General features: G+C 39.3%; 1 protein-coding gene across 1 annotated transcript; it reads left to right on the top strand.

The window, feature by feature from the left end:
- The first annotated feature begins 4,162 nt into the window (after positions 1-4,162).
- Positions 4,163-13,131, top strand: si:ch211-243g18.2 (uncharacterized protein LOC559906 homolog). The gene is made up of 10 exons (XM_044333931.1): positions 4,163-4,285; positions 5,686-5,958; positions 6,134-6,259; positions 6,726-6,808; positions 7,703-7,859; positions 9,101-9,265; positions 9,348-9,473; positions 10,543-10,760; positions 11,762-11,790; positions 12,592-13,131. The coding sequence occupies exons 2-10, from the start codon at positions 5,695-5,697 to the stop codon at positions 12,705-12,707; spliced, it is 1,284 nt and encodes a 427-aa protein (XP_044189866.1). The 5' UTR covers positions 4,163-4,285; positions 5,686-5,694; the 3' UTR covers positions 12,708-13,131.
- The last annotated feature ends 1,067 nt before the right edge of the window (positions 13,132-14,198 follow it).

Below are 14,198 nucleotides of genomic sequence, written 5' to 3'. Positions count from 1 at the left end.
GAGTAAAAACACAATGAAAAGTTGCATTAGGGACATATTTTGCTTTGACTGCTTGTTCGTCTGTGGCTCAGTCTGTCAGTCTGTCTGTCTGTGTGTCTGTGTTTGTTTGTCTGTCTGTCAGCCAGCCAACATGAATGCAAGTGAGCCCTGCCAGCAGCAGAAATGTAACAGGAAGCAATCACTTCAGGAGCAAAATGACTATTGAGAGGCGTCAGTCATGTTCATGGCCAAAACAGCGAGGATGTTGCACAGCTTGATGCTAAAGATGTTTGAAGTTTGTTTCTCTGTGAAGTCCTGGTTTGAGGACTTAAAAAAACTTAAAGGCGCTTTTAAAATAACAGATTTTCATTTGGTGTATTACAAGCCCTGGTTCTGGCTCTCTTCTGTGCATGTGTGTATTTCTGTTTTGTTGCTTTGTGCCTCTGGGAGGTAGCAACACATCATGTTGTGTCATCATCTAGCAGTAAAAAATCAAAGTTGCAGTTTTATGTCCTCAACTGTCATACTGATTTTAGTCTCATTCACACTCATTTTTCACAACATCTTCCATCTGTGTGGCTTTATTATCTTGTAAGATTGTGAGAACGATGACCCGGCCTGGATGTCGTCAGCACCGCAACGTAACTACTCCTCTGTGCTAGTCTGGTCACATGATCACTTGTGACAGGAGTCATGAGGGGTCAAGTGGGGTCATGAGTAGTATCCTGACATCCTGGCAGTCTAATCATCTGTTTATTTATTTAACAACCAAACTCTGATCCACATCGACTGAAGGAGAGAAAGTGAGGAGAAAAAGAGAGTGAGAAAGTGAAAGTGAGAGGAAAGGTTGATTCAGGTTCAGTTTGATCATGATTGGTTTTATGTAGAGATGTGCAGCTCGTGTTTAGTAACAAAATGCTAAGCTAATGCTACACCTTGTTTGTTGTTAAGTTTATACATGTCCCCTTTTTTTAACGCAGCTGTCATTGCAAACTCCTGCTGTGCAGCCAAACTGTGTTCAAATGGCACCAAATATGTCAGGCTGGATTTTGGAGAAACGTGTATAAAATGATGCGCAAGACAACTCAAATATTTCCATGTGATGAAAAAGTGCAGCCATAAAAAACATGGAGTCTTGGGATTGAGTATTTCGCTCAGTGTAAACATCACTTAGCTTCAGTGAAGCTTCAATGAACAAGCTCATATAGAATATAATCATGAGTCAAATAGTGTGGAATAATATGATAATAATAATATACGACCTTAATGCTACTGTAAGAGGAAACAAAAAGGCAAAACTGTATGTTAAGAATATATTTGTTTGAATTTTTTTGTTACCTAAAATCACACATATTTAAATGAAAAATATGAAAGATTTAGACTTTCAGTTGGAGTAACTAGGAGAACCACTACTGCAAGCGTTGTGTTAGTATAGCTTGTTGCTGCCCTCTTTTGGGGAACACTGGTACCTGCTTTGACATACACTTAGCTTGTATTTACCAGCCTCCACCACATAGTGGTGATATCTTACAGGCTGTATGTAACACTGGAGCTCACTGAGTGGTCAATGATGTGTGGTCTGAGGGGACAAAATGCAACATTTTTACCCCCACAGACAGAATCTGATCATTCTTTGTCCCTTCCAGTCTATCATATGACCTAGTTTAACTTTGCACTGTTGTCCATTTCCATCAGTTACTACATAAGATCATTGTATTAATTCATTTGTTAAAAAATTACCTCTTAAAACTTGTTAAAACTCAGTGAAGGAAACAGAAAGGAGAGGTTTTTGTTTTTGCCAAATTTTGCCAAATAATTGCTTAACACTTGACCTCTTATTTTGGTTGTACGTTGTATATTTTAGATTTTATCTTATATTCGTTCAACTGGTTTGGTTGGTTTGTGAAGTGTTTGAAGTGAAAGATATTATTTATTATGAGATGCAAGTGATACACATACTGTTTTAACTAGAATAGCTGCACAGAAGATTTATCTTACTGTAACCTCAGTTTACCATTTTTTACTTCTTAAACTGATGTGTTTTGACATACAAGCTGTTATCGGAGCATCACAAGAGGGATATCGTTCTTTTGATGAACTGGCTATGGTAATATTACCTTCCCGACACACCTGGATATGATCACTATGGTGGTGCTCTCACTGTAAGGTTAAGGTAACTAATTCTGCAGCTTGCAAGACTAAATGTCACTGATACTTTGCAGGTTCTGGATTAAACAAGAAAAATGAAAGTCGTAACCCACTATTTGTTCAAATACAAACTGCTTGAGCTAAATGCAGAATGTTTGTGGATGCGATGCAAATAGCGGCATTTGCAATGCTAAGAGACAGCAGGGATAATTTCGTCTCACTTGAATTTGAATATGATAATATGACGTGGGATTCGTCACCCACGCATTCATTAACATCACAAATCCCTCTATGTTTCTATTAGACTTTGCATGGACAAAGTTCAGAGCAGTTGCAAATGAGAAGAGCTACAGTTTCAGGCCTGTTCACTCATTCATGTTCCAGGAATGTGTGTGTGTGTGTGTTTGTGTGCAGTCACTAAAAGGAAGTAAACATTCACCCCAGTAATGTTTATGTGATATTCTATAAAGGTGACCAGAGTAAACACACACATATTAGTGAGTGTGTATAGAATAAATAAAGACATGCAGACTGTCTTGAGTTTTTCCCGTAGCTCAAATTCAGCAAAATCCATCTTTAAAGTCACATCTTTAGTAACACTAACACATGTTTATTGAGTATTTCAGACTGCATATTTTAAGCTTTTATAGATTTTGTGTCTGCATGTAAAATATTTTGTGTAAAACAGATGTAGATACTGATATTCTATCCATCCTGACCTGTTTGAATTGAGCCTCTACAGACCACGTTTGTTTCGAGGTGCTTTGGTCGCCAGGTTTTCTTTCTCTGAGTGACTTGTTGAATATTTTATCTCTGACAGGTAGAGGGAAGGTCATGTTACAGCAAGATGAGTGACTGTAGGACAGGAGGGCTCCAGAGAGTCCAGAGAGGTGGTGGCAGGGCTCCACCCAACTAGATACAGATATAGATATACTAGAACATTAAAGGGATGAGAATAACAATGAGATATTTAATTGCACAGATACATGAGATGGCATGCTTTATTGTGATCAGTGATGCTGCCGGGTGGAGGGCACACTCAGTGAAGCATATACATCAAAGACAGACTGTGAGTGGAAAGAGTATGCTGCCGCTATCTTTTCCAAAAATGTTTCCTTTTGTAAGAATTGTATTTTTTCAGTGTTTAAAGCTGTGCTAATCAATATTTTTATATTACCAATGGAAAAAAATTATAATGTGTAAAGTGAGAGGGGTCGCTTGTGGTGACAAACCCAAACACCTGACTTGCTCCCCTCAGCTCTACAGAGTGTTTTAGCATCTTTCAGCTCTTTGTTTTGCTTTTACAGCCTGCAGCTTTACTGTTTCCACCAACCATTTTCAACTACAAAAGGCAGCTGTTTTCAGTGATAAAGCTCAAACCACATTATACACTGACATCCCAGCACCAAACAGCACAGTTTGCGTTAAGTGACTGAACAATGTGGAAGCATTTTGTGGCTGAAGAGCCAAGTTTTCCCCTCAGGAGTTGGTGGAAAGCAAAACAGAGCTAAAAGGAGACTGAATATCGGACTCACATTCATCATGTGGCCAGATTCTCCAAATAAATGCTAATGCTGCGTCATGACTTTTGGATTTGTAAATAAGCTGTTTACTATGTGTTTATGTTTATATGTCTACTAACACATTTGCTGTATCAATTTTATTAGAATCACAATGTGCCAATGTTGTATTTATAGCTTGTTGCGCTGCTCCCAAATGGCCAAAACAATATCCATAAATGCATGTTTAGGTATTTTTTATCAGAAACAAAGAAGCTTAGAAAAACATTTCAAGCCAAGCTGGAAAAATATTTAATCAAGAGTAATGTGTGATATCAGAATTAATCCTTGTATTGCAGAACTACAGATGCTGTAACTGCCTAAAAGTGAGCATAAAATATCATATTGCCACTCAGTAGCAGCAAGGTCAATAAGAAATGTTAAGGTAGTCAACAATGTATATAGTGCAGTTTCATTACAACACTTACCCGCACCTACCTTTCTCAAGACCTTCAGGTGCATTAAACACACCTCCCAAGTAAAGCTCGCTCCTCCCACCTTCTGCACACCTGCATATAAGCTCACCTGTAGCATCAGCAGCACAGAGCTTCCTGCATTCCTCTGGATCCCACCTGTCCTCTAGCTCAAAGAAAATCCTGGTAAGTAGGATGTTATTTATTTTTTAGCGATCAGACTTCTTAAAATTGATCATTTAAATATTTTTCAATTGTTCTGTTATTAAATGCAATCATTGAGATTATGAAAAATATTATAAAGCACTGATCTAAATAAAAATTACATTTGGAAGAAAAGCTTTTCCCACAAGTGAGTGAATTTTCACTGTTCACTTTTGTCCAAAGTTGTCAACACAACTATTGGCTCACTAATGAAGAGATGATCTCAAAAAAAAAAAAGACGAAATGAAAATCCACTTCCTGCTGAACAAAGTGTCTTCTTGTGTCACTGGAATTCACTCCAAATATTCTCCCGATCATTTTCCCAAGCTCTATCTTTCATCTGAACAAGGGGTGTCTGTCTCCTGCTTGGTCCTTTGTAGTGTTGTGGGAACAGTGTTTCAAGGATCAAGTGACAGAGAGACAGAGAGGTTCCCTTGACTGCTAATCTGCCGCTGAAACGCTGCTGTGAAACACACAAAAGCAAGCATGCATGAAACCTCTCGAACACACACACACAAAGATTTCCTGTCCTGTACTATGTTTGACATTCACGCCATCTATTCTCATTTAAAGTCCAGAAAGTAATGTGAACACCTGTTGAACTTCATATCAAATGAGGTTTAAAAAAAGGAGAAGAGAGGAACTTTTTACCTTAAAGAAATATATTATTTAGAGTCATGGAGCCACTTGTCATCTCCTCTGTTTGTTTCTGTTTTTATGAATCCTCTATTAGTCTCCTCTGGAATATAAAATGCATCTTATTATCATAGTAATAGACTATATAAGAGCGTCCTCAGCCGCGGTGAGTGGCTCTTCTTCGACCCAGGGTTGAGCTGTCGTCATTTACATTTTGATTTTATACCAAGTTGAGTGTTGAATTCGAATGGAGCCGAGACGGACAGACTGAAGTGGCTCTGACCATAAAGTCAGTCATCTCTTACATGCAGATGGTTAGTTTGAATAGGCACTAGCCGGCCGTACACTCATTTAAAGACTCATCATTTTCAGTGGGTGTTCAGTGGTCTTGAATATTAGGCCCTACTTGTATTCCTATTAGAGTCCAGCCAAACGCTAGAATAAAACACATTTGCTTAAGGGCCACAAAAGAGCTTTTCTACAGCCAGATCTCATGTAACACTAGTTTGAAATTACTGCAGTAGGTCAAACAGGCTGGCTTTTTCAGTTATGTATTTTTCTTATGACATCTATAATTTGAACATCCATTTTCTCCTCAGAGAAATGGACCCTTAGGTACTGTGATAGATGTAACATCTGTGATTGTGCTCTTGTGTTCTGTGTCTCTCTTTATATCTCGCCTTCACCAACACATCATCTAATTTCCAGTTTCCTTGTGTTGCTCCCTGTGTTTTCTTCCCTCACAGCCAACCATCATGGCCTCCAGCATGTCATTGAGGGGTTACTCCATGAGCCGTCAGCCCTCTTTTTCCAGTCGTTCACTGATGGACAGCGGGCGCGCTCGCTCCCGTGCTTCGGTGTCTTTCTCCGCTGCCAGTCCGTTGACCCGCTCAGCTTCTATCGGCCAAGATCTCAATGGCCCAGTCAGCCTGCAACTGAACGGACTGCACGGCAACAGCACCAATGAGAAGGAGGCTATGCAGAGTCTCAACAACCGTCTGGCTAACTATCTAGACAAGGTCTGATACACAACACAGTGCTGCACTGTTAGGCTGTTTGGTCAGCAGGCAAATGGGTGATGGGTGTATCTCTGTTTGGCACCATGCAGACAAGGAAATGATCTTATTAGCAGCAAGCTGAAGCACTTTGATCACTGGTATCTCAGGGTTTAAATGTCTCTTTGTCTTGCTCCAGGTGCGTTCATTGGAGCGCTCCAACGCAGACCTGGAGACGAAGATCAAGCAGCTGATGCTCGACCGCATTCCTAAAGGTCATGACCTTGATGCCATGATGGCCCAGGCTCATGCTGTTGAGCAAGAGGTGCTGCACATATGAAGGAACATGCAACCACACATAGACATAAATTAAGTTTTGTAAATGTCAATCAGCAAAGCACAAGGTTATGATGACTTAGGTGATTTTGCATAGACAAAACATTCATGCCAATGCCAACATGTGCAGAGTGTCTTAGCAGGAGCTGCTGAGACACTCAGAATTTTACCTACACTTGACCTTTGGGTTAACTTAACAAAGGCAAAGTTAATAATTATTTTACCTATTTTGACTAAATAGAAATAGTTACAGTTTAATGAAGTTGGAATGTGTTACCTCATTACACATTTCCAGGTGTCTTTTGTAACCATTCATAATTCCATTAAACTAAAACATACAGTATAAAATGTAACAAAGCATCAGATGAAGTGGATGTGAGTGTGATATACTTAAACTGAACTCTGTCTTTTAAAGTCTATTATAACATCGTTATCCCCATGTTTTTAATTGTCAGGTGAGGAAGAAGACCTTGGAAAATGCTCGTCTCATGTTGGAGATCGATAATGCTAAACTGGCTGCAGATGACTTCAGAGTCAAGTGAGTGATTAATGTTTACATTATGTAGATAAAAAAAGGAATCTGGTTTGTTTTACAGTAGCTTGCTAGTTTTTTGGGGGGGTTTTGTATGACTTTTAGAGCCGTTTTGAGTTTATTCCATATATTTGATTAAGAATTCATGCAGCAGTGTCCACTTTGGACATTTATGATAACTGTCTGCCTTTACAACATGACAACAGTACAATACTTTTGGCATTTGGTGCAAATTTCATTGTGCTTCTCATAGTTCTTGAAAAACTTGACAATGGAATGTCATGAAAACAGTTGTCATGGACAGAAACAGAAAAAATGTTTTCCCTTAAATGCAAATGACTGCATTTATGTTTCATCAATGTTTAACTTAATGAGGCACTTTCTACTCTATATTCTGTCCTCAGAGGTAAACTATAAACTTCAAGCTACCATCCTGGTAATAGTATATGTTATACTGGACTTTTCTCAGCTATTTCTTACCCTGTTAGCGCTGTGGTGAGGGATGTCGGTAAAAGTCTGTTTGTCTATTGGTCTACCACTTTGGTCCAGACTGAAATATCTCAATAAATATTGAATAAAGTGGCATGGAATTTGACTCAGATATTCATATCCCCATCAAGATGTATTGTCATAACTTTGTTGATCCCTTGATTTTTCATGTAGTTCCATCATCTGGTCAAAACGTGTCCAATACTTTATGACCAAATACCTGCAAAATTCATGACACTCCCATCAGCCACAGCTGTACTTTGTATGCTAACAAACCAAGATGGTAAATATTAAATCTGCTAAACACCAGCATGTTGGCATTGACATTAGCATTTAGCTCAAAGCACCCCTGTGAGAGCCTGCTAGCATGGCTGTAGACTCTATATATAGTCTTGTTCTTGGTTTTACTAGGTGGGAGACTGAGCTGGTGATGTGTCAGTCTGTGGAGCGAGACTGTGTTGCCCTGAAGAAGGCCAAGACAGACCACGAGCAGATCATTGCCTCTCTGAGAGGAGATCTGGACAGCCTGAAAGAAGAACTTTACTTCCTCAAGAAAAACCATGAGGAGGTATTCTGTTTATCACCTATTTTATAGTGTTAACTTTGCACTCTCCATCCTTTTGGCCCTCTCTCTTGTTCTCCCCTGCCCACAAAACAAGTTGTCTGATATTTGACTGACCCAATTTGGTGGACTTAAGAGGTCTTTCTGGTGGGGAGAGAGAAAGAGAGGTGGTCCTCTGGTTACTGCAGACAAAAAGAGCAGGTAGATCGGGTTTCCTAAACCTGCTCTTTCTGTCCAGTCAGCTGATACGAGGCTCCCTGACTACTCTCCTCAGGGGGGAAGATAAACTAAGATAAACTTACCCACTTAGTCTCTTCAAAGGAAGGTTTGCTCTCCCTCTCACTGAAACAAGAGTTATGAAAAGAAATGTCAGTATTTGCACTGTGTAAATTAGATCTGGAGTCGAGTTTTACATTTGACAAAATGAGACTGGATTTTCTTCATACATTTCTGCATTATTTTGGCTTTGGTGAATCCTGAAATACATCCTGCTTATTTTATTGTGCATCCACATTACCTATATATATATTATTTTACATTTGCGTATTTGTCTTTTTTGATTTTGATGTTGTATATACTGTAGACTTTTCCCCCCACTGAAATAGAAAAGCAGCATCTCTGGAGGGTTAGCTGCAAAACTAGATCACACTGTTTTCTCCCAGAGTCTTCTGAAATAATGCTTCCTAAGCAACAGTACAACCCCTGTGCATAAAATAAAGAATAATATCAAATTTTATCGTCCAACCAAGGATAGAAAATAATCTATGAATTTATATGTAAAGAGCATTAAAACCAGATCAGGTGACGTTAAAACAAATTGCATGTGACTTGAGACAATGTCACACAGAAGAGAGAGTGAAGGAGATCCAGAGAACGTGCATAAATGAAGAGAGGGAGTGTACCATCGGTGTGTACGTGTGTGTGTGTGTGTGTGTGTGTGTATGTGATTTGAAAGGGCCAAGGGTAAGGTGAGCTCTGCTCCATCAACTATTGATGGAGAACATGTAAATAATGAAGATGCTCCCACATCCTCTCTGCCACCCTGCGGTGTAGGATTCACAAAACTCTTCCTGGCTCCGTATGTCATCTGTTCACACAAATGTTAAGCAAATACAACACAGACATGAACACACATTAGATATTTACACGAGTAATACAACTCTAAGTCAAGTCTAGTTCATGTAGAGACCACTACACACACTGTGACAAAGCAACATTAAGTGTGTATACTACTTCTCGTCCTGCAGGAACTTGAGCAGATGAAGTCTCGTATTGCCAGGGACGAGGTGAATGTGGAGGTGGACTCGGCCCGCGGGCCAGAGCTGGGATCCATTCTGTCTGACCTTCGTACCCAGTATGAAGCCATTGTCAAGAACAACAAGGAGCATGCAGAGCAGTGGTATCACAAGAAGGTCAGTGGCCATTTCTTTCTCATGATGAGATAATTTTCTTTAATCAGTGCATTCACTGAAATATTTTGTGTGTCCTGTCCAGCTGGAGACGGTCCAGAATGAGGTGAAGGAGAGCAACGAGGCTCTGCGAGGAGCCCAGAGTGAGTTGACTGAGAGGCAGCGCTTCCTGCAGACCCTGGAGGTGGAGCTGGAGAGTCTGCACAAACAGGTGAGCTGCTACACGTGAGGAGGAGACTGATGCGTGCAACAAAACATCTCATGAGCACACTATCACACCGTGGGATCTCTTGGTGAAAGAGCTTTCTCTACGACCAAGTGCATAGCAAATGCATGAGTTTTCATACCTTTTGAATCCAGCAGAACTAAAAAGAATGACATTGAGAATAGGAAACTGAATAGTCTGCTTATGGTGCCGGAAGAGATTTAAAAAACTATTGTCTCTCGTCTCTGGAGACAAAAGTCTGACATTCTTGGCAGTGCAAACAAAATCTAATGCAAATAAAGAAGTACAAATACCATGATCGTGATTTTAAAATGACAGTATTTCCTTTTCACAAAGAACTGATTAGTCATGGTTGCATTTAGGAAAGAGCAGTTTTAATAAGGGTTTAATAAGGGTTTTGTCACGTAACAACACAAAAAATCCTTACAGAAACTCTTTTTTTTTAGTTTGTGCAACTCCGTGTTTTTGTATCGTACTAGCGGAAAAAAATCATTGTGCATTTTATCTCTCTTCTATCTCTCTTTAATCCTGTGTTGACAGTAAGCATGTCCTCCCACGCTGATAAGTCAAGTAAGGGCATAAAGGAGTCAGTTGCTAAACTGTGTGGGGGTGAGTTTCGGTGATGAGACGGCTAATCGTGTCTGAGCAGCAAATGTTTGCTTTGGATGCCAAGGCCGTGTCAGTTCACAGTTATTTGTTGATAATGATTTAGGAAGTAATTTCAGAATCCGGGGACATTCTTGAGGTTTGATTTCCATTAGCAAACACCTTTTGAAGAACAGGAAGGAGGTTGAAAAGCCCTTAATACCAGTCGACCTGGAGCATCACATTACTGCACACTGGTTACAATACAGAAGTAACTTATAGTACAGTCACTGTGATGATGGATAAACATTAGGAAGCACAGAGTTATGAATAATTTTGGGACATTTCATGAATTGGACAATCATTATTTAAGTGTCCAACAGTCGGCGTGACACACAAAACACACAATGGTAATCTCAGAACCCAGGATACAGTCAGCTCTGTTATTATTTTCCCTTTCTCTCCTCAGATAGCCGCTCTGGAGGGTAACCTGAGTGAGACGGGTCAGAAATACTCATCTGAGCTGGAGCGGCTACAGGCCACCCTGAGTCAGCTGGAGGATGACCTTTCCCAGCTCAGGCTGGACATGCAGCGTACCAAAACCGACTATGAGCAGCTCCTCCGCATCAAGCAGAACCTGGAAATGGAGATCGCCACTTACAGGCGCCTGCTGGAGGGAGAGGAAACGTGAGTTTTCAACATTTCATGAAGAAAAAGGAGAGTAAAAAAGCAATTCATAAGATTTTAAGGGGAATTAGAGCTTCAAAACCAACTCAATTTAAGGTTCACTTACTGGCTTGTTTGGGAATTTTTGACCATATCACTGGCCATATTTTACTCAGTTGTCATGGAAATGTAAGATGTTCAATTTTTCATTTTTGAGTCCCTGAAGGACTTCTCATCCATGTTGACTTAAAAGTTAGGTCTTATTTTTTGGTAATCATGTCTATCAGTAACAATAACATTGTTCAACTTGAACTTGTCATTCAGGTGTAAAACAAACCTTGACGTTAGCAGAACTAATCTAGAGGATAAAACAAAGGCAAGCAGTAAAATTATTACCAAACTGTTCTACTTAGCGTAGTGACCAGCGTTTTCCTGTGCAATTAGGAATTAATAGCAACATTTCAGGTGTGTTAACTTTCAGTTATACCTCCAAGTAAATTGGTTGCTAAACTGTCTGTTTGTTTACCACCTGTCTGATCTTGTGTAGGCTTGTGTTTTGTGCCATGTTGGATTTCATTGTAGTGATGTAGACGTGTTTCCAACTCTCAGTAATTGACTTGACTGCACTTGTAAAGATAGAAATAATGACCAAAACTACAACCATTTGAAATTTTGGGAATTATATGTATTTGCTGTCTTGCCGAGAGTTAGATGAGAAGATTGATACCACTCTGGTATTTGTCCACTAAATGTGAAGCTACAGTCAGCAGCTGATTAGCTTAGCTTAGCATGAAGACTGGAAGCAGGGGGAATCAGATAACCTGGCTCTGTTCAAAGGCAACAAACCACCCAGTAAAACCATGATTCGTTGCTTTTCACTTCGGTTTTTGTTGTGTCTTTATGCTAAGCTACGCTAACAGCTGCTTGCTGCTCCAGCTTCATGTTGAACTGTTACTTTAAATGTGTAGATCTTATTTTCGAGTCAATTTAAAGCTGTTTTCTGTTTCCTTTCTGCCCTACAGAGTTAAGGAAATTCCACCTCCACCAAAAAGTGAGTACTTCGCTTTCGATCTTTAACTCATCAAAGAAAGCAGACGCCAGTCACTGCTTGTATTTCAGAACAACAGAAAGATATCCAAGCACAGCATCATATAATAGCAAAGCAGAGATCGTCATTTTTGAATGCATGTTATCACAACCTGAAGGGAATTGCAGGGAGGTAAAGACTAAAGACTGAATATGAAATGATGGAGGCGATAAGTAGAGCACGATGTTTACAAATGTTTATTTAACAGCTGTTGCATAATTTTGTGAGTTTGAGACAGCAGTGTAGTGACACCGACAAACACAGACTTCCTGCACACACACCCAAGTGACCCAAGGCTAATGACAGTTTTATGAATGTCCAAACAATGCAAACACCACTGACGGCTCAGCTCCTATAGCAACTAATGAGGGAGTGAAAAAACATTTATGTTGTAACTATGTCTTAATCCGACTGACTCACGCCGACGTATTAACAAACTGGAAGGTGTTTGTCTCACAATATTAGCAAACTAAAGAAAACACAGAATCAAAGACTGTGACATCTTTAAGAGTTCTTCATGAGACCAAATAGTTTAATTGGTAAAGCTGTTTTTACATACCAAATGTATTTAGTAAGAACTGCACATAGTCTTTATCTTGAGGCTGGCTCAACATCTATATAGACATCTCTTCTCTTTTCTTTTCTTCCCTCCTTTCTCATTTAATCTCATATCAACAAACTCTTCCATCTCAACTTACTTTCTCATCTCATTTAAACTCATCTCATTTCTTTTTTAAAAAATTTTTTCATCTCTTTCCTGTGCAGAGGAACCTGATGTTCGCACCAGGAAGATTGTGAAGGTGGTGACTCAGACGATGATCAATGGCCAGGTGGTGGATGAATCCAGCGAGGTGGAGAAGATCGAGGAGACCAAGAAATAGAAAGAGAGAGGAGGAGATGTAGATAAAAATGAATTGATTAGCAAAACAAAGAGAGAGTAAGAGAATGAGAATATTACATATATGCTGTGATGGAGCATCAGCATCATTCATTCTCACAACAACAAAAAAAACATTGTTCTGAATAGGGAATTTTAAGGGAGTATTATGTGACTATGAATGTTTTGTGTTTTCAGAGAGATTTTTTCCCAAATTTCTTGTTTGTCTCTGGAGAGAGAGCAACAAACTAACCATCTTCATACAGTTTTACTAATAAAATGTTGTGTACCTCAGCAAGAAATGTATTTCTTAGTGTGGTAAAGTTTACTTTAGTCAATGTAATACATGCTTTTACTCCTTTTACGAGGATATCATTTAATCATCTTGGTTGTTTTTGTGTTTATACTCTAAATAAAGTTTCTTCAATCCATGGCATGTCTATGTCTCTATTCTTCCCTATTCTTGTGTCACTCAGGATAAACATTTAATAGATTTTAGATTGAATTTAACAAATGGCAACATGTAGTGTCTCAGTGGACTCTGCTGACCAAGATGTTTGTGTGTGATGTTTCTTTTTTGAGAGTTTTGTAATGGTCGGGCAGATCTTCTGCTTAATCAGTGAGAGTGACAACAGGTGTGCATCATTAGCTGCACCAAGCAGTGAGTCACTAGGCCCTGTCCAGTTGAGGTAGGTTAAAACTGTTCTGTTGTAAATTGTATTCTGTATAATTTGGTGCACTCATGCCTGTGCGTGTGTGATCATAGGAAATTGTGACTGTCAGCAGCAATAACAGAAATTCTACATCAATGTTTGTCTATATGTTTTGAAGGTTTGGTATCAGTCAAGGTCACCCTGTGGTGACCTAAGTAGATGCTACATTTCAGTTGGGTGAGGTATGAGAGTAGGTGTCAGCTTGATGTGAGGCTGCAGATTTTATTTGTTTGTTTTTAGCTTTTCTTCAGCTTAAGTTATTTTTGTTAAATTTCTCTGGGTTTATTTTTGCCTCTGTTTCATTGATATTTTTGTCAATAAACATAACTTTTTTGCATATACTCTTGACTCTCAACCTACTTATCTAACATCCCTTTAAAAATTTCCAGTGCCAAACAACAGCTGCTCTTTATACGGGGTGGCAGCAACATAGTACTAAACACAAAGTACAATGTCATTAATTTTGCAAAACCAAAGTACTGGACAAGCTGGAATTTTGACCTGATAATGGCAGTAGATGAATCACCAAAGTGATTATAATTCATCCTGAGGGAGACATGAATTTATGTACACAATTATGTGACAATCCATCCAATAGTTGTCAAGACAATTAACTAAAAAACAAAAATGTCAACCTCAAGGGATTCATGGGATTCATTGTCTGGGGATCATCAATGTCTGAAGAAAATTGTACAGTATGGTTATCCAGCCTTTGTTGAAATATTTCAGTGGTGGACAACTGACAAACCAACAGACCAACATTGCCAGCTTGCACTCAGATC

This window comes from Thunnus albacares, chromosome 18 (assembly GCF_914725855.1).
Source record: "Thunnus albacares chromosome 18, fThuAlb1.1, whole genome shotgun sequence".
Lineage (NCBI taxonomy): Eukaryota > Metazoa > Chordata > Actinopteri > Scombriformes > Scombridae > Thunnus > Thunnus albacares.
The sequence above is the reverse complement of the archived record's forward strand: the minus strand, read 5'-3'. Positions and strand labels throughout refer to the sequence as shown.